Here is a 20,073-nt window from a genome sequence, read left to right as displayed (position 1 = left end):
GTCTTCTAGTTTAACCACGAGCTGCAACAGGAATACAGATCTAATAAAAAAAAGAATGCGTTTCCATATTATTAAGTATCTAAGTATCCAATAAAACTATACAAGATAAGGGATCTTAGTTGTGGCCCTGAAGACCTAAGTTGCAATTGCCTACTGGATTAACCAACTGATCGCCTAAAACTAAAATGGGCCCAACCTCTGCGATCGCATCAAAACTTACCTATAAATTCTCATTCCTACATTGTTATCTTCTAGATTCTAGCTTGATACTCTATCGGAATACCGTTGCTATTTCTGGAATTATACCAGTTTTACCTATTTTTAACGCACCGGCATGTGTACGAAGTAATCGATTGCATATTACTATGGAGAGTCAAAGATCAAAATGTTGAAATGAGCATGTTGTGTTGATTGAAGAAAGACTAGCGCTAACCAGCGAAAGCTATAGACAAAAAGACATCCACATCCCAGCCACCAATGGATCGGAATAGCCATTGATCCGTCAAAGCAACGGATCTCAACACAAAACGTCTTACCCAGCTTATCCTAGCTACTTCCCGACATCGCCCAAGCTCATGGGCCTCACCAAAGCACTGTTTAGCTCTTCACTCGCGATTGATCGAATAACGCAACTTCAATACTACTGACTATAATCCGTGCGGATGGTCATACAGGGAATACAACACTATATCCAACGCAGCCTGCTCCTACACTTTCCATCACACATTTTGGTTCTCATACAGCTCCATTGTACGGAACAGAAGCATAAACAGGTCGCTTAATACCTAGCCGGAACCGAGGAACTCGACCTATGCGGTTGAGAGCAGTCGTGGGCATTCTCAGCACCGTCTCGCGGTACATGGTCGATGTCTCCCACTCATAAGAGCATCCGATAGCTCGCTGCATGCCACTCTCCGAGGCGCAGAACATAAGCGTCACAGGTGGTCTGACGGCCTCAAATAGCGTCAACTCCATGCTGTAGGTATCGACGAGGGTGAAGATCGAAGTACTAGTTAGCCAACGACACACAGCAAAATGATTGTCTTGCCCACTTACTCTCTTGTCACCTGGACGAGCCCGCTTGGCCGCCTCAACCTTCATTCTCACCTCAGGGTCCTTACAAGGGTCGATGCCTAGCCGCTCACCAAACTCGTTGACGACGCTTCGGCTCAGGGGGCTTCCGTTAGTGCTCCAGGAGAATCGCCCAAAGTTGCCACCAAAGATGGCTCTCTCAATGGTCGGAGTGTTGAGATGGCCCTCGAAGCCAAACATCTCGGCTTGGGTGTCGGCGAACTTACCACTATAGATGACTCGCACCAGGTTTGGCGTCATCAACCAGACCCAAAGGAACAAGAGAAGAAATATGACGCCCACGGCAATCAAGGTTGCGCTCTCCGGCGTGGATGATGTGCCGCTGGCAAGAAGAGCGGTGGCAGAAACGAAGAAGGCTCCGTTCCATTCGACCGCAAGCCCGGCCAACCAGCGCTTCCAGGAGGGACCAGTGGACCAGTAGATGGGGTAGAAGGTCTCCCAAAGGATTGAAATACCCCAAGCACCATCAATAATGATGGTGTCATTATCTGCGATGCCAGCAACCTGGCAATAGGGCGTGATATCCCAGAGTGAGGACTGGTAGGCGTCCTCCATGTCAAACCATGGCTGATTATCATCTGCCGGCAGGGTGCAGATATAGCGCTCAAGCAGTCTATCAGAGTCATTGGCTAGTGATAGTCTCGAGAAGGCCTGGAAGGCCGTGTCAGTCCGGTCGACCTGGGGTCGCAGTCTTAGAAGACCCATGAGCGCATAGGCGCGATCACCAGGAAGATACTCAGTTGTATGCCGGCTGTACAAACACTTTAGGGCCAGCACGGCCTGCTCCAGTCGGCTCAGGCTAATGCTTCCCAAGTAGTGGTCAATTAGGTGGCGCGCGACATCCGGATCCATGTAGGTCCAGACTTGAGCGGCGAATTGGTTCTTTGCGACCACTAACGGTGACTGGAGGTTGCCGCCGCGAGTATAGATAGAGATGGTTCGACCAGGGCTGAGAAGAACCTCAGGGAGTGTCCACATTCGGCTACCCCATTCACGGAGGAGAGATTCGGTGTTGGCCTTGCCTTTTGATACCGCTGACTTACCCCTTCCGACAGCTATAACCATGCTGCTTGCTCCACGGAGGACGTCAGAGATGCGATAGACCTGTCACGATTAGTTGCTGCGGTATTCGACGGTCTAACGAAACACTCACATCTGATTCCAACTCATTCTCGTCACGCATGCAGCTGCAGGCGATCCAGTATGCTGGCAGCTTTGCAGCTCGGCATGCTGTCTCGGCGATATGGTGGAGCGCAACCATATCCTGCTCAGAACCATGGTTGAAGTGTTCAGTCGAGTAAGCGACAAACAGATAGCCAAGGTTCGCATCGTGACCGTCGCTGTTCTCCCACTCGTCGACGTGGCGGACATCGACTCCTCTATTCTCATCGTAGAACGGCTTACGAAGAAAGCATAAATATCGAGGTCGCAGCATGCGATAGACTAGGTTCTGGGCCATGAGGGAAAGGCCCTTGCGATTCTCGAGCAAGTTGCTCCATACCTTAGCGTCGCCATGGAACTTGTACAGAACTGGAGCATAGCAAAGGTTTCGCTTGGTGACTATGGATTTACCATCCCAGAACTACCGTTATCAGCACCTACACCAATATCGCCTGCAAAGGAGGGCAACTTACAACAAGGGCCATGGCAATCGCCGCGGGAAGGGCTCTCAAGATCATGATGCCCCAGTCTTCCCAGCTCTGAGGATCATAGGTAAAGTCAATGACCCAGGTTGCAATTCGCACCTTCATGGGAGCGACCTTGCGAACATAGGTCCTCTTCCAAGTGGAAGTTCCTGGTCCCTCAAAGATATCATCGGTAGCCGCAACGCACATGTCAAGAAGGTAACCATCGTTGTGATCAAGGTAACAATCCGACCGGGTCTTGAATGAGACGCGTCCGGCATAGTCACGATGTTGCATCTTGGTTTCGCCATCGGCAAAGTTGTAACCAGGTTTCTGGTACAACATGGGATTTCCCCATTGGTAAACCGATCTGGGCTCAAAGAAATGCATTGAGCCCTTGAGCTTCACGGGGAACTCCTTCTCAGCTTTCTATCGTAAGCTGTCAGTGAGGCACCCAGGGTCAAGACACTGGGGGCATTTACTTTGTTTCCCTCTGAGCTATTCAGGGGCGACAAGGGTGCGGTGGACAAGGGTTCAATGGATTTGGGCTGCTAAGAAATGTTCAATTAAAGCCTACACACAGAAACAGCGGCGGAAAAGCTTTACCATTGTTCCATCCTGCTGTCCATTGCGCGTCCCTTGATGATAGACGACACCTTGTTGCTGCTGCCACTTCCCATTATAGGCCTATCCTAGTCAGTAAGTACCGAAGAGAAGGGCGAGATGACACGGACCATGGGTTGCTGCTGGTACTGCATACTATTCTGGGTTTGCACCTGTCTGTAAGATTGTTGATGGCCAAACGGCACCGGTGAGGCTGGATAGCCGCTGGGCTGGGCCGAGAGAGGACTCTGAGGGGTTGCTACGTGTTGTTGATGAGGGTATGCGAACGGCTGATTTGGGTATGGCTGGCAGCACAAATCATGGTAAGAATTATGAAGAGGTCATCGAGGCGCGACAGAATACTTACAGTGACAAAACTGCCAGGAGTGTATGCACCACCGTGGGCCTCATACGAGACAGGAGGAGGAGGTTGCTGATACTGATGACCTTTAGCATGATCACCCTGACAGAATGATGATCAGACAGTTATAGTCTTACATTGGCCGCAGCGTTGGGGTCCCAGTGCCCTCCATGTAGATGAGCCTGTTTCAATGATCAACAACAAGATGAATCAAACGCCTAGATGTTGGGGAGACGCACCATGGTCAAATATGAAAAGACAAGGAAAATTGTTTGCCAGAGGAGAGAAGAGAAAAGCGTCAGAGCACAGAACAGCTCTCGCGGATGGCATGAAGCTAATACGCTGCCAGTTGAACGAGGATGCCGGAACGCACGAGCTTGTACTTCAAGAAGGAGCGGATGCTCAAGTTGCCGGGCAGGCGGGATGGAGGGGGGAGGTGATTAAAGTCTAGCCTCACGATGCCACAGTACGTGATAGGACGGTTAGCACGGTCTTCGCAAACGGCTTCTCCATCTCTTCGGATGTTCCGGGAAGAAGCTCAATGGTGAGAAAGCTTCAACTTATGCTGCCCAACTTCGGTCAGGCTTTACCCCGGTCCAGAGTAAACGGCTGCATGACCACTCTGTGCACAGCCACCACAATGAAGCTAACATTAGATTTGGGTCTGTTGCTTGAACCTAAAGTGAAACGGTATTCCGCGCTCTTTGTGTAACTCTTTCTGATTGGCCTCAAAGTGCATATTCCACGTGACGACTCCCGTCCTGGTAAGCGCGAGTAAGCCGCTTGGTAGCTGCATGGATATGCTCTAATTTAGTATCATCCGCGGCATTAGGGTCATCCGGCTTACGAGTATACTGTAGCGAAATAAGGTTCCTTAGAAGCTGCTTTTCGCCGCTAAAGGTCTTGAGGTGGGCTGTTACTCCCAGTCGGTGAAGCCATGTATTCGGCGCAGCTAAATCGCCCTGCTCTTCAATAACCTCCAATATTTTATTCAGAATATCCTTCGCTTTGGCTTGAAATGGTTGCGTGGCCTACAGAATGTCGATTTCTGCTCGTATTGCTCAGCCCTCAAGCCCGCAATGCCTGGGCCTCTTATAACCTTAAAATATTTGCTGCGGAGACCCTTGGCAAATAATGTTTGATAATGAACTCCACTCCTCTAATAGCCGCACCTCCCACCCAACTCTGCAGTAGTGGCAGACTGAGGACCAGGCTTGGAGCCCAGGTTCACATGGTGAATAATCGGGAGATGCTCGCGTATCCTCCTCCACTTCACTCTTGCAAATCGGCTGTCGATTAAAAGTGTATCGAAATCCTCCACTTCCAATCGGCGGACTGTTGTCAAGGATAAGCGGTAAAGTCAGGAACTCATCCTCTTCATCGATGAGATCGAGCTTAGCAGCTCACTTTAGGACACTATCACTATGCTTCTTGATAAGGCTATGACGTTTGCAGCGAAGATGTGGTGTAGTCCTACGGCGTGTAACCAGGGTGTAGTATAACCGGCAGCAGAGAAGTTGGAAGTCTGGTAAGTAGATAAAGAACGCCATGGTGTTAATTCGTCGATTGATGTTTACATATACGAGAAGCTAGAAAACGCTTCCAGTTTTCTTACCTCTACCCCAGACCCTTTTTACACTTCTCTGGGATGAAGTTGTATTTGTTCTGTTGATGCCTGTTGGCGCAAGTGCAACCGTCATGGCTTCTACACGGGAGTTGGCCATATCAAAAACCTAAGAACATTAGGATCGGCGTCCCAGGCTAAGCACAATATGTGATCATAATTGTTACACTTTAATTGCACTATAGAAATTCGGGGGCTTGGTTTTATGTACCTACACATTTTTGGGCGCACAGCATCGTGAGGAGGTTCGTCGATTACCCCAAGATTTAGTCTGTCAGTTGCCGCATGTCATGCTAGCGCGCTTTTTCTTCCCACCCAAAAAGTTCGTCAGTTAGCAAACAGCGCTACCATTGCGCAGGAAATTAGGGGGGACATCACGCATGCACGGGCCAGTTTATAGATCTCACGTTATAATGCTCGCAGCAATCATTGCAGTACGGCTCTAGACAGAGGGTTTATCCTGCCACATTTAGGACCCCTACTGGCGATGAGTCTCCGGAGGAGAGGAGAATTGCCCGCTTCATTGGGGATATCTAATGTCAGACGTCACACCTAATTGGCTATGAAAGAACCAAATGAGAGAATGCTAGACATGGTTGGCTGAATACTCAAGTTTTAACATGTAGAGATAAGCATTAGTACGCGCTCGTATCCGGACAGTTCACTTTGTTAAGCAGATATCAAGGTAGCCTAGGCAGCATCTAGTGAAGTGGAATAAGGTGGTGCTCAAAACTACTACTCTGTAGAGGAGGACTCTTGGGCGGCACATTGCAATTAGCTATGGTGCGGCAAACTGAACATTATCTGACGAATTGAGGCGGTGCTGACGAGAGTGTCTTCTGGTTGTCGGATTCGCCAAACCTCAGGCCCTCTCATCTCCAGACAGCTCAGCTTTCTCGCAATGGCGACTAGCTCGATAGTAAAGACGCTCTCTCCACGAAGGCATTAGGGGGCAACAAGAAGTATAAAGAGAGGAGATGCAGCCGAGAGATCCGGCCTCTTCATCACGCAGACAGCAATCCCTCGAGCACCAGAAACTTGCCTTTCAGAGCATCTTTGATCACACTTATCTACACCCACCATGCAGGGACGCACGCAGGGACACCTGTCCCTCTTCGGTCTCCTCGCCGTCCTCTTCGCGGCAACGCTCTTCACCTTCGCTCATGCCGCTCCCCAGGCTGCACTAACTAGCGAGCCTAAAGATGTCGTAGTAGAGGGTGGGGGGAACTCAACCTCCAGCATCGCCAAGAGCATGCCGACCGAGACTGCCGAGATTAAGCCCGACGAGAGCGGCAAAGCCAACACCACCGAGTTAACCCAGGACATTATCAGCAAGGAGACTAAGAAGCGCCCCCTCGACGACAAGGAGAAAAAGGAGATCGAGAATGAGATTAAGGATATGGCGGCCTTATTCGAGGACGATATCGATAAGAAGCGGGATCTCATGGACCTTGGCAACCTCGAGGAGCGGGATGAGCTCGACAGGCCCTCAAGCCCCCGGCACTGCCGCATCATCGCCCGCGTGCTTCGCGGCTTCGTCCCGTGGTCGGTGCGCCAGTTCCGCAACAAGAACCCCGGAAACGGCATGCGGCCGCACCACACGCACATTTTCTTCCTGTACCCGTTGCACCAGTCGCTCTTTGACGCTAATATCCACCCACAGCTATGGTTCAAGGCCAGCTGGGTAGCTCCGCAATTCTGGAAGGGGCCGAGCGCGGCTTTCGTTAAGCGCGTGTACGTGAGGGCTAAGTACGCCCCATTCCTCCGGCAGAGCGGCGCGGCATCGCAGAAGGCTTTCTTCGACCAGACGTGGTTGTTAGCGCACGAGTACCAGCACGTGCGGCGGTACCAGGCACACGGCTGGGACGAGCTTCAGTTCGGGTACGAGTACATCTACGGCCGGTGCCTCGCGGCCGGGCACTTCTCTGATAACCCAATGGAGGTATCAGCCAGCAGCACGGCCGACAAGCTACTGCCTCTGCTCAAGACAGAGACGCGCTTTTTCCGCTTCTGGGAGCGGGACCTGCTCAGGCACGACCTCGGCTACCCGGTCGAGACATCATATCGCAACGCGGGCAAGGATCTACGACAGCTTAGTTTCCAGAAGGGCGCCATGCAGCTGGACACCAAGAGGTCGTGCTATCGCAAGAAGACGACGGGCGGATGGGGACCGTGGGATTGCCACAAGCTGTGACGCGACGACGCCATACCCCGTTCCAGCTTGCTTTTGCTGTTTCTTGCTGAATCAAGATTGTCGTTGCCTCGCTCCTTAACCATCGACTCACACATACCTCCCTGTCGACTCTCTGAACAAACCCAAAGAGTTCAATGTTTCCCGCCCTCGGCATCATTTCTGTTTTGCTGTCAATAGATTGGGTCTGTGTCATTCGCTGACTGGTAGCGAATTGTGGTTGGAGATGTGGTCCTGGTTTCCTGACTTTGTCTCCCTCGGTATTGGTTTTCCCACAGGGTTTTCCCAATACTGTCACGCAAATGCGGAGGGGTCTAGAATAGTGTGGCCATTAAGAAAGCTTTATTGAAACGCAAACATCCTATACAGGGCTACAGCTCGCCGCACGGCAAGCTTCTTGCTAAGCTCGGAAACTATCTGCCGTAAAGTCGCAACCTGGTCTCTAACGGGCCGGGTCTTAGAAATTACTTGCACAGAAATCCTGGCGGCTTGAAGGCATCGATATTGCTTCCCCAGGTTCTCATGAGGCTCTTCCAAGTGGCTACTTGAGGTTCACCCGTAATGTGCGGGCGTGAGCTCAGAGGACCAAGTTGGATAAATCTCGGGACGATCGAGACCCTCTATCTTTGGAAAAGTTTATATTCTCGTGGGGCTTGTTGGGGTCTCTGTCTCGCCAGGAATATGATGTCAGCACTTGAGGTCCTAACTCCATGACTACAACGTTTTATCTTGCACGGTAGCAGCGCATCCTCCAGCGGGTGTTTAGAGACGCGGACTCCGCGATGGTAGTGGGGTACATTGATGCTAACGATTGCGAAAGCTAATTTGAAAGGAAAGGGGTTGTCAGTGGTTTAGGACGTTATGGTTAAGGCGCCAGTCCTGAAGAACATGTTTCGGCACGAGAATGAGCAACAGGCAGCCGTAGTAGGGCTGCAGGGCTCCTAGTTGATGCGCTGGCGGGACAAGTCACGAGCTGTCAATATCAGGTCGTTTATTCAATAGTGTCATACGGTAATGGGTCATACGAGCCGGATAGAAACTCTCCGAAGCATCGGACACATAGCAGTCTCAGCTCTTGCGGCCGCTACTAAGCGCATTCGCTAGGCACAACCGACCCTAACAATACAAGGCGAACCATTCAAACCCCCCCAACCTTAAGGTAGCCACCCGGCAGCCAGTACTCTAGCGCAGATCCACGCTGCCTGTGCGTTGCATTCTCACCCCCACCCCAAACTTACAGTCAGCTGCGTCGTAATTTGCGGGCGCGGCTGTCGCTTGGAGAACAGGGTCCTGGATCTTGCCTGTTGAAGGCACCTGTTAACAGGTGGGGAGAAATACATCCTCGCTTGTCCATATCGCAACCCCCTTCCAACATATACGAGGCATGTCATCCACAGTCTTCCCGGCCAGCCCACCACCCGGCATCAGCGGTGAGATGGAGAATTTACCGATTCCGAAGTCAGCACGGTAGGAAATGGTCCCGGGCTAACCATGCTTCTCGAGAGAAGAACTACAGCCAGAGAACAGTTCAAGTTAGACACTAATACCACATGCCATGACAAGGAAATCACCCACGTTGGCTTATTATTGGCAGGTCGACTGTCACGTGGATGATCCCCTACAGCGGAATGTCTTTGGGCATGGGTTAGTTTTGGGATTTGACGGACTTGGCAGTCCGTACGAGGTAGTTCTCCATATGCAGGTGGATCCGGTTGCTCACCAAATCATACGGGATATCCTCCTTCCACTGCACCACGTTCCAGCACCCGGCGATGGCTCGGAAAACGTCGATTACTCGCCGCAGGAGTTCGACTTTGGCGGTGAACCCCTCGAATTGCAGGCAACCATCTTCGTGTCCAAGTCGGCCGTTTCGAATCAGTTACGATGTCAGGTGTGTCCAGAGAGGTTCCTCCTCACCTTTTCGTCCACTTTGCGTTGCGCCTTAGTGACCGTTCCGAAAGCCCCAGAGCCGAGTGCGATGACTGTGGTGTAATTCGGGTTAAATCCGTTGAATGTACCGATGGACATCATCGGTATGTCATTGGAGGACCGCCACCATGAGTGCCAAGAGGTAGGCTGTGCGGCTTATGGCATCTACCTAATTTATCAACGCAAGGTTCGGAGCTAAAAGCACATTACACGAGCACTACCTATCAGGGGGGAAGTGGGGCGTCACCGCGCTTATCTAGATTTGTTTAGTGGCTCTTACACCGCGCTTAAACCTGAGGGACGGTTCTGAGACCATGTCCTAGTGTCGCACTGAGCGTGCTAAAAGGGTCAAGGGTCAGGTAAACAATAATGAGCAGTGTTAATTGGTTATTGTCTGAGGTTGTCTCTGGTGCGTGTTACTCCATCCCGCAGAGTTACTAAAGCATACGGCTAGATTACTCATGCAGTTGTTTCCCTGAGGCCGTGATCATGCCTACCCTGTGACACTTAGTACTTGTGGGGGCTCCAAATCGTCATCCCCCTAGGAGTTTTCGCTCCCACGGGGGCCCATTGACTAGCAAAAGCGGCATGGCGCTGGTCTAGACGCGTCCGGGCGTTGGAAGCTTGCGTCATTAGCCATCATCTGCAATAAGATCGTCCCAAACTGTATGAAGTCGTTCAAACACCATGGTCCTAGATGTGCGCCAGAACGTCTAAATGCTGCTGCCTGGCTTGACACCGAGGCTCAATAGCTGTGACACCTGAACAGCTGGCAGTTGAGGCTGAGAGGCCTATCTTTTGTTTGTAAAAATACGGCGAGAGCGACGATCAGTTGACGATTGTGAAGATCCGCAAATCGTGTGCCCCTCGGTTCAAGGTATCATGTCGTGGACACACAGACAGAGCCCTCACGAAGCGTTCGCCCAGGAGGCGATCAACTCACCCACTCCAGTCACATTTGGGCAATGGATACTTCACATTTGGGAGATAACTAACAGTGAGTGAGATTACTAAAAGCGTTCATTCGAGTGATTGACTATTTGCAGATTTTCCTGAAGGGCGTTGGTATGTGCAGCCAAACGCGCGGTGCCTCCGGGAGAAGGCCAGTTTGAGAATTGTGTAAGTATAGTATAATACTTTCTGACTGGTAACAACACGTCTCTATGAGATGAAGGGAATATCTATCTGTAGGTGCGAAACACTGGGTTGCTAATATTCATAAGGTTTGCGCCTCTGGACCTTCCTCGCCAAGACGCTCTCCCACAAACTCTCGAGCTATTCAATATCTTCCATATCCCCAGCGAATTTTCTAAAGAACGTCTTCAGTCTGTCAGTCACAGCTTCGGGCGGAGCACAGACCGCTATGGATCTAGTTCTTGGTTCCACTTTCTGTGTAAGAACATCGACGTGAAGCAAGAAGGGACCAATGCACCTGAGATCGACAACCGCGCTGCGACAATGGGTTATCACATCTCTACGCTTCCACAGGCTGACTACAGCTGGCTTCGCGCTGGCTTCTTCCTGCGAGCCGAGAACGACGATAGTACCACGCTGGTCTGCTTCGGCGCAACGCCGAGGGTAAGGCACAGAATCAACGAGTTCGTAGCTGCCAAGGCGTGGCAGCCTATTGCGACTAATCCTTACATCTTATTCGACCTAGTTTTTGAAGCACTGTATTTTGAGGTCGACGACACTGTCTGGAAGATGAACAGCGTGTTTGGACCACTGGAGCACGTAAGTGGCATGTTTATCCACCGAGCTTGTTCAGACTAACAGATATAGTTAATACTCGAGTATGCCAACTCCAAGAATATCCGCAAGATGAGCTCCAAGATTCCCTTCGCCGCTATGCACAACTGCGCCAAACACATCATCCACATCACTGAGGCCATCGAATCATGCATCATGCTTGTTGAAGCGACCGCACACAACGTTAGAAGCCATGAACACCGAGGACAACCCATGGCCTGTGAACCAGTTCAGAAGCAACTGTTGGACACCCTTCAATATCGACGTTCACTTTTTCGGTCCAGTCAGTTACGCCTTAATAGCCTTCAGAAGCGTATCGAAAACGCTATTACGTTATCATTCAACCTTGTCACGCAACAGGACTCAATGGTGATGATCCAGGACTCGAATTCAATGAAAGTGATTGCTGCTATTACAATGATTTTCTTGCCCACTACGGGCGTGGCTACGGTTATGGGTTCGCAGTTGTTGCTTTCGAAAGTTCAAAGTGATGGAGACACATGGGATGTTTTCCTAACGCCTTTGTTCTGGATAATGTGGTGGATTTCAATTCCTTTGACAATTTTTGTGGTGCTCCTGGCTATTGTTTGGCATTGGTGGATGCATTCTGAGGCTCCAACGGCAGAGGTGATGCAGGCTGTAAAGAGGGCGGCAACGTTCAGTTCGTTTATTACAAAGAAGTCTGATGTGACCATTGTATGATTCCTAAGGGATAAACCGGTCGTATTAGGTTTATATTAGCAGAGGGGATACTAATATTTTGCTTAAATATGGTATAAGTGTCAGACAGTACGTGTATTTGGTCCATTGGTTGAATCAGTGTATTCGTGTTGTGTTCTCCTTGAGTATCTGCCCCTGAAGGACCTGCTTTTAATCTTAAGATCCTTGACCCACACGTGACACCCCACATATTCAACAATAAGTTATATCTAATAATATACTGAAGGGTATTAAATATAACTAAGTTATATTAATAGTTAAGGTAATCTATATATAAGAAAGTATAAATAAGTATATTTTATATATTAGTAGTAATCTTAGGGGATTATAATAATCCTAGAGTATAACAATCTAGAATTACTATGCTTTTAAATCATACTAATCTTATTTATTAGTAATTTAATAGTACGTTAATTAATATAAAATCTTAAGGCGGGCTAAGGTATATATGAAATATATATTAAGTTATAATATAATCTCTTCTATCTAATAATTTTATCCCCAAGGCTATATAAGTAGGCTACTTAGTAATTTCTTATATGCCTTTCGGTACGAAAGGTCTTCTTAAGCTCTGGGATTTCCCCCCCCGATTAAGCGATTACCCGATTCGTAAGCGCTGCTGCACCTCTGGTTGGCCCGGATTAATACCACACCCGGGTCCCTCTAATGGTCCTAATCCTCCCCCCGAGTGAAAAGAAGTCTTCATTGGCTGGGGATTTTCAGCTAAGAATCACGTGACATTCACGTGAGCTTTTAATTTATAATAATGTCGTTGCTCTTGTCGTGTGCATTTTGTGAGATTCTTGCTTCTGCTTCGAGTTAGGTGAAATCTATTATATTATATCGGATTTTTAATATATAATATATATATAGGAAACACTGGTTTGATTTTTCTCGAAATCTCATTATTGATCTCCTTTATACCTTTTGGAATACCTGGTAGCCACTTGGCGGAGATGTTGGGTCTTTGGTGGATGTCTGGTGCTGAGAACCCCGCTTCAGACGTCATCATCGTCATCGAACGCGAACCGGACGTTCCGGGCGGAATCGGAACAAAACACCCATCATCTATCAATACATACCTGACTGTTCCTTGGATTTGCTATCTAAATTATAAACTATATTATTGCTCGTATTGTGCGGATGGGTGCAATAATGATAACCGGGCCTCGATTAATGTCCCCCCGCACAATTGCTCCAGCCTAGCCTCGCCATCAAACATTTCCTGTGGTATTTTATTCCCGACTATATCCTCCACACGCGCCTTTGACAGCAATATAATACCATCCAGCGATTTGCACCGCGATAGCTGCACATACAGGCTATATGGATCGCACTTTCCTGCCTCGAGTTGTCCAGTCTTGGTATTCAGCTTTGTTCCGGTTCCTCGCAGCTCCAGCGCAACTTGGAGGAGGGTTTCGCCTTGGATTTTGTAATCGGTGCATGCGAATGCCGCAGTGCAGGGAAGTCCTCGGCGGCTCACATTATGCCTCTGCCAAGGCCTCTTCTTGACCCTCTTCTTCTTTTCGATCGGTATTTGGGCACTCGTTGGAGTAAGCAGGATTGTGCCTGGTGGCATTTCATCAAATTCGAACTTCTTGGTTGACTCGGACGACAGGATGATGCCGGCAGGTGGTCCAAAGTGGAGGATGATATTCGGCGCGAGTTGATAGCCTGGGAATCTTTTGCTGTCTGGTATAACTTCTAGCGCTGTGTACTTGGCGCCATTCACGAGCTTGAGGCCTGGGTTTATATTCATGGTCACCACAACCGGCATACCTGGCACGAACATGAACGTGGCCGGCACACAGATCTTGCTGTCATCTCCGACGCTGGCCATAAGCGTAGCTTCTTCCTCCGTTACCGGCAATGTATTGGGCTTACCCCAACGGTGCTGGGGTAGAAATATCCGGAGTGGCTTCTGGTGGTGCCTCTGGAAGGCCAAGACCGCATCCATGTTCAGGCACCATCTGGTGCTGTTGAGGGGTGTAACTACTGTGATGCCCTTGCCCCATGGTATGGCTCGACCTTCCTGGAAGCACCGGCTATTAAGAAGCTCCATGTCGGACTCGTCTTGCTGCCCCTGCCGGATCCGAGTCAGCAGCCGCTGCAGCTCCGGGTCCCCCGCTGCGCGCACCTGTTCGGTGAGCATAACGACGGTGGTAAATCGAGCCCAGAGTGCGTGCGCCCTCACTTCGTCCGCAATCCTGAGGGCGGACCATGGCGTCAATAGCGACTTGTTTTGCACTGGGCGGAATTGGTGGAAATCTCCTGATAGAAGCACCACTGGGATGCCGCCAAAATCTCGATTCGATCCTCGGGAGGCGCAAAGTCGCTTGTTGATGTTGGAGAGCGTCTGGAGGCCCAGCATGCTCACCTCGTCAATGATGAGCAGCCACTTTTCTCTCCATCTTCTTCGGGCATCACCGTCCACGTAGGTTACCGTGCTGCCATCGTCGGCATTGCTGTCGGATGCGTTGGGTTGCATCCCACAGGCGGAGTGAATAGTCACGCCGTTGATCCGCGCTGCTGCGGCCCCCGATGTCGCCGTCATGAGCAGCCTGTGCGATATGTCTTTGCTAGCGAACAATTCCGCCAACGCCTCGATGACCCTGGACTTCCCAGTGCCGCCCTCCCCACCCAGGAACTCGCATAGTTGTGCGTTATCATTGTTCTCGACATTACTGCTATCGAAATCATCGCTGTCATCTTCGTCCGGGATGGTGTCGAGATGGCGACACACTAAAAGGAAGGCAATTTCCTGCCGCTCGTTCAGGGTGAGCCTGCTTGCGATCTGCCGACCGGCATGGAGGAATGTGGTTGACGGTCCAAAAGCGACCCTAGTGCTGGGTCCATAAGTGTTCCCGGTGTCTGTTTCCGATATCTCTATGCTATCTTCTCCTGCACCCGCAAAAGTATGGTTCAATAATGCTTCTCTGCCGGCAGCCGTGTTCTGAGTATCCTGAATTCCGTCAGAGCCTTGGATTCTTTGCACAATTTCCTTGTCGGCTTTGCCCTGCTTGCTCTTAATCCCCTTGAGTTGATGTTGCATTGGGAGCTCGCTCCTGGCTACCATAGTTGGCTGGTACTGCTCAGGGCTCTCTGCGGGAGCGACAGTCTCAAGGTCATCTGCAAAGTCGGTGATATCTGCGTGGGCTTCGCGGAGCTGATCTAGCAGCTTAACGAGAGACTCCGAACCAGCGGTCACCTGGTTGGGGGCTGTGGCACCCAGTACTGTCTCCATCAGTCGGCAAAGCTGGCCAACCTGGTCTGGGCGATATGCTTTTACTGGGCCTGTAGGATCTTGGAGATCATACCCCATAGCGTCGATATCATCCAAAACGGCGTCGTCCCCCGCAGCCGCCCACTGCTTTGCATCTCGCCGCGCATCTTCCGCTGATCGCTTCAAGAGCTGGATGTTGCCTGCGATAGTCTGGAGTCTTTTGGGGAGTCGCCGTCTCCAATGTTCCCAGATTTCATTAATATCGCCTGATGCTGCTGTAGTGAACTTCTCCCATGGCACAAAGAGTGCGAGGTGCTGTACTGCGGCTCTGGTGCTAATATTAGTCTATGCTCCTTATTTATCCATCCCATCTGCTCTATGGCTTGTGCTTACCTGCGGCATCTGTCTGTGTTTGTGTCAATATCAAAGTCCATATCGAGAAAGCCGTTGATGCATGGCACTGCATACATCCCCGGGGGTCTTAGAACCTGCACCCAGCCCCTTCCCGGCTTCCAGTTCCTTTCAAATTCTATCTTCACCAACTCCTTGTAAGATGAATCTATCCTCTTTTGTAATTTAACAAGCGACACGTAGTCGTAGAAGCATAATGTCTGCAGCACCTCTCCACGGTGGTGGTAGGCTTCAATGTATGGTAGCTTCTTGCCATCGCTTCCCACCAAGACCCTCTCCGCGCTGGCTTCCGCGTCGTTGCCGTTGCCATTGCCACCTATGTTCTCGATAGGTCGATCATCGTCGTCGCCTAAAGTGCTACTGCATCGCTGGAGATACTGCCAGCGTCGGAGTATTGCCCAGTATAGCGTTGTCATATTCACATATGACCATTGTTTGGTACTCGAGAACTCACTTGGGTAATCCAGGAAGTGCGCAATCACCTCCACCTGCGATAATGGCCGCTCGGTGAATATTCGGTTTGCGATTCTCATCAGATACTGGCGGTTTATATTTGCCTTGGCTTCGTAGTTTGCAGTTGTTGCACCTAGCCCGACGGCGCTGGTTGTGCTGATACTCGGAAAGAGCTCTGCTGCTATGGCCACTCTCTTCCAGATCGGATCTTGGATTTTTGTGGCGTAGTTTGTCAAGTAGTATATCAGCGCCATTGTCTTGCTTTGGGTTCCGATGAAGGAGATGTCGTGATTGTGCCGCAACCCAACCGCCATTGGCTTGCTCCATCGGTTGATCATGGGATGTGAGCGTTGAAGCCGAAGTATGCCATCCGCACCAAATTCGCTTTTTGTAAAGAGCTTCCAAGGCGCATGGAATCGACACGTGGGCTTCTTTTCTCCCTCCTTGATGTGAGAGTATTTGACACAAGTTGCGGTGTGGACATGCATCTGGACCCTGCCCGCGCAAAAGTGGGCTTCGTCGTCAAACTGTTCAGAGAAGCGCCCTGCATCGGTCATCAGGTGGGATATGTTGTCGTAAACTACCCTAGCCTCGCTCTCCTCGCTAAAGGCAGCAGATTCGTCCAGATCCTAGATAATAGTTTAGCTTCCGACCTACGTTGGCTTTTGGTTACGTGGATATATGGATGCACATACCTCGGTAAAGACAGAATCGACATATTTCAGGATTCCTTCCCGTTCCATCGCCGCACTCTCATCATCCTCCCCGTTTCCATGAGCACCGATGAAGTTTCCGAGCTCCAAGTTCCCCTCGAGCCATAGCAAACCATGGACATGAAGAGCACCGCGTTCGTTGGTCTCGACAGCGGCGAAATACTGTCCAATCTGACCAAACACAGATTCCTCCCCAACCTTGACGTAATGCTCAAAGAACATCTCTGCTTCGCGGTGGAAGAAGATGGCAGAGCTTATGGGGTCAGTTATCGCCAGCTTCACTCTCTCATACCTATCCTGAAGGGCCCGAAGCAGGGTTGCTTCCGCGCCAGCCTTGTCCTCCTTTTGGTATGCCGCCAGACGTAGTTTTACCGGGTTCGTAATGTCATTAGGGTTCAGCGTAAACCAAATCGCCGGTATACCGTATCTGATGATGAGCGCTTTAATCTTTCTGCGCATGGCTAGCCGCGACTCCTGCGACATGGCCTGTTTGTAGCCAAAGTATGAGATGTATCGCAGGAGCTTTTTGATATCTTCATCTCGGGTGCTCCCGCCCGCCTCTAACTCCTTTTGTACTTTCGCCAGCCTCTCTAGTGTTAACGACTGAATGATTCTCTCAACCTCGGGAAAATCGTTCCGCCGCACGCTCACCATACTTACTCCTCTATTCCTAGACCGAACCTCTATGTTGAATACTAGGAATGAAAACGCCGGATGATTGGCAAAGCGACCACCATGCCGTTGCAGCACTTTCTTCATCCATGCGCGAAGTCCGAGATTACGTGTTGGCGAAATCGCATCCTCTCCACCCTCTCCAATACTGTCTCTATTACGGATACGCCCTGTGAGCTGGAGACTGTTCTTCCACAGCTCCGATTCCATCTCTTCCTTGCACCGTGGCCCACCGAAACCGAACGGAAATAGTGTTGGAAATGCTTTTGCAAAATGCCAGACATCATTGACATCTGCAAACTCGTTGCCTCTTGAAATGTGAATGTATGGCTGAAGGTGCGAATCCTGCGCGCTCCCAGCCGGCGGGTTGGGCGGCTGTGCTTGCGCATTTGTGTGTCCACCTCTGATTGTATCAATGGCAAATTGCAGTTTATCGGCATCGGTTGCTCGCGGTGCTGTATCCAATGGAAACATACCAGATGCAAGGATCTCATCAAGAAAGCTTCCCATGCCCTCATACTCGAGCTCCTCCCTAGTGCGCTCGTCGTAGAGCTGCTGATCCTCGTCGTAACTTACATCATTCTCATCATACGCTCTGCCCAGCCCGTCCACAATCTGTTCGAGTGACTGGGGCTCATTGTCATCCATTCCACGTTCTGCTGGAGGCGCAATGTGCGCCGTGCGCGTTTCTTCCCACGCCGATGGTTCATCTCTCTCTATCATGTCATAGATCCGGCTCGGAACCCCGTGCGCCGGCTCTCCCCAACTATCCAACTCGGCTTTGTCGATTTCGATATGCCGATAGTGGGGGTTAAATTCTTTTAGCCAAAGCAACGCCCGTTCCACAGCTCCTCGCCGGACTGAGAGCAACTTGGATAGATCGCTGGGGGCTGGTCTCTGCGGCCCATGCCAGGATATATGGATGCCCTCCAAAGATTGTAGAAGCGGATGTGGTAGTACTGTGGTAACCAAGTCTTGAACACTGTTTGGAAACACAGTTATGTGACCCTTTACATGGCGTGCATATGCCGTGCTCTGTTTGGTGCTTTTTGTGACTTTGATTCTTGCAATGAAGCCGAAATGGGTGTTGAGTGCAATCAGCTTCTCCTCAACCAATGTCAAGTCTCTGAGAGCATCCGGGTACATGTGCTCGCAACCAAGTGCTTGATGCAAGGTCCCGCCCCGCGCCATATTGCATTCGCGGATCTTCATTGCACAGTTTTCGCAGCTCGGTATAGCCTTGCCAACAGGGAAGCAATCGGGACATGAATACGTGCGGCAGCTCTTCATCGCTGCGCTATTTGTCCACTCTTCCCAGCTAAGCTCTTTTATCTCCATCGTGCTGATCTGCTGATAGCATATCATGCATGTGTGTATGGGTAGAGTGTCTATGTTGTGAAATGCTTGATAAAAGTCCATGACTGGGGATATGTTCCTCTCACGGGGGACCGGCTTGCACCAATCCTTTGTGTAGGATATTCTCTCCTTCTCTGTAAATTCATCTTCCAGATGCTTAATTGCTCTCTCGAATGCCTGGGCTTGCTCTTCAAGGTTGCTGTTCTCAACCCGTGTTCGATTTTGTCTTTTGTTTTGTTCTTGTCCGTGTTGATCAGCCTTACGCTTGGCGCCAAGTTCTTGTTGGCCATGTTGATCCACATCTGAAAAGCTTGGAATGCTCATACATTGCTGCACGCCCAGTGCATTGTGCGGGTGATATTGGCTGGCGTTGGTTATTTCTGCAGCCTGTGTGGGGTTTGGTGCTATCAGCGGTTGCGCTGGTACAGGTTTTATTTGCTGTGCTTGTTGCGACCTCCTTTTCTGACGTCGTGGAGCATTAGATGGCAACTGGGAACTGGCTGGTGGGGTCCCAACGGCAACCAGTGGTCTTTGCTGTTGGGTTTGTCGCCTTTGCCGCCAGTTTCTTTCCCGGGCATCTTTCCGTCTTGATGCACGAGAAGTTCGCGGCTTGCCTCCTGATCTTGGAGGCGCCTGTATTGGTGTCGTACTCCTTGGCGGCGGTCGACTCATCCAGCTTTCAGGTCCCTGTATTTGAGTATTGATGGTGTCGACTTGGTATGCACTTGGCTGATGTTCCTGCACCCGATTTCCTTCTCGAACATCTCTCCGCCTTGGTGCACGAGAACCTCGCGGTCTGCCTCTTTTTCTTGGAGGCACTTGTGTCGGCGTCGTGCTCCCTGGTGGTGGCCGGCTCATCCAGTTTCCTGCCGCCTGTGTTTGCGCATTGGCATTGTCGATTTGATTTACACTTGATTGGTATTGTTGGTGATTACCTGGTTTGCTTGGTTGGTCTGCTGATTGTGGTCCCTCTAGTGCCGCGTCTATAGGTACGGGTTCTGGAATATCACCAAGTGTACTCGGTTGGACAGTAGGGAGCGACCTCCTTAATGTCGGGCCCACAAGCTGGACACCCGGAATACGACAGGGTGTGCTTGGTTGGACAGTAGAATGTGATTCTATTGGTGTTGCGTTTGTATTCGAGTTTCCCGCACCAAAGATATCATTGTACGTCTTCAGCCCGAGACTGCTGAGTGTGCTGCCAGGCGTTCGACCACGCAACCTTTCAAGTAGAGCAGATAATGACGAATCCATTACAAGATAGTGTATGTAGTGTATTCTTAGGGTGTGTATTCTTAGTGTGTGTAATCGTGTGTATTAAGCCAAATAGCATTATAAATATGAACGATAA

The 20,073-nt window shown here is 50.4% G+C and overlaps 3 protein-coding genes across 3 annotated transcripts; 1 reads left to right on the top strand and 2 right to left on the bottom strand.

Moving 5' to 3' along the window:
- Positions 1-735: 735 nt before the first annotated feature.
- Positions 736-4,064, bottom strand: NCS54_01469600 (Hypothetical protein; the record flags this gene model as incomplete). Its single annotated transcript, XM_053159833.1, has 9 exons — positions 3,921-4,064; positions 3,819-3,863; positions 3,688-3,759; positions 3,452-3,625; positions 3,324-3,404; positions 3,200-3,268; positions 2,727-3,146; positions 2,246-2,674; positions 736-2,196 (listed from the first exon to the last, which is right to left on the bottom strand). Exons 1-9 carry the CDS (start codon positions 3,921-3,923, stop codon positions 736-738), a joined length of 2,754 nt encoding a protein of 917 aa, XP_053015808.1. The 5' UTR covers positions 3,924-4,064.
- Positions 4,065-10,307: 6,243 nt separating this feature from the next.
- Positions 10,308-11,473, top strand: NCS54_01469500 (Hypothetical protein; the record flags this gene model as incomplete). Its single annotated transcript, XM_053159832.1, has 5 exons — positions 10,308-10,422; positions 10,472-10,544; positions 10,649-11,159; positions 11,208-11,394; positions 11,463-11,473. The coding sequence occupies 5 exons, from the start codon at positions 10,308-10,310 to the stop codon at positions 11,471-11,473; spliced, it is 897 nt and encodes a 298-aa protein (XP_053015807.1).
- A 1,666-nt stretch (positions 11,474-13,139) lies between these two features.
- NCS54_01469400 (Helitron-like-N domain-containing protein) lies at positions 13,140-18,014 on the bottom strand (the record flags this gene model as incomplete). The annotated part of the gene is made up of 5 exons (XM_053159831.1): positions 13,140-13,158; positions 13,214-13,977; positions 14,032-15,445; positions 15,511-16,610; positions 16,677-18,014. 5 exons carry the CDS (start codon positions 18,012-18,014, stop codon positions 13,140-13,142), a joined length of 4,635 nt encoding a protein of 1,544 aa, XP_053015806.1.
- Between the last annotated feature and the right edge of the window lie 2,059 nt (positions 18,015-20,073).

The sequence above is a fragment of the Fusarium falciforme genome, chromosome 13 (genome assembly GCF_026873545.1).
Source record: "Fusarium falciforme chromosome 13, complete sequence".
Lineage (NCBI taxonomy): Eukaryota > Fungi > Ascomycota > Sordariomycetes > Hypocreales > Nectriaceae > Fusarium > Fusarium falciforme.
Note: the sequence above shows the minus strand (reverse complement) of the source record. Positions and strands in the feature narration are given on the sequence as shown.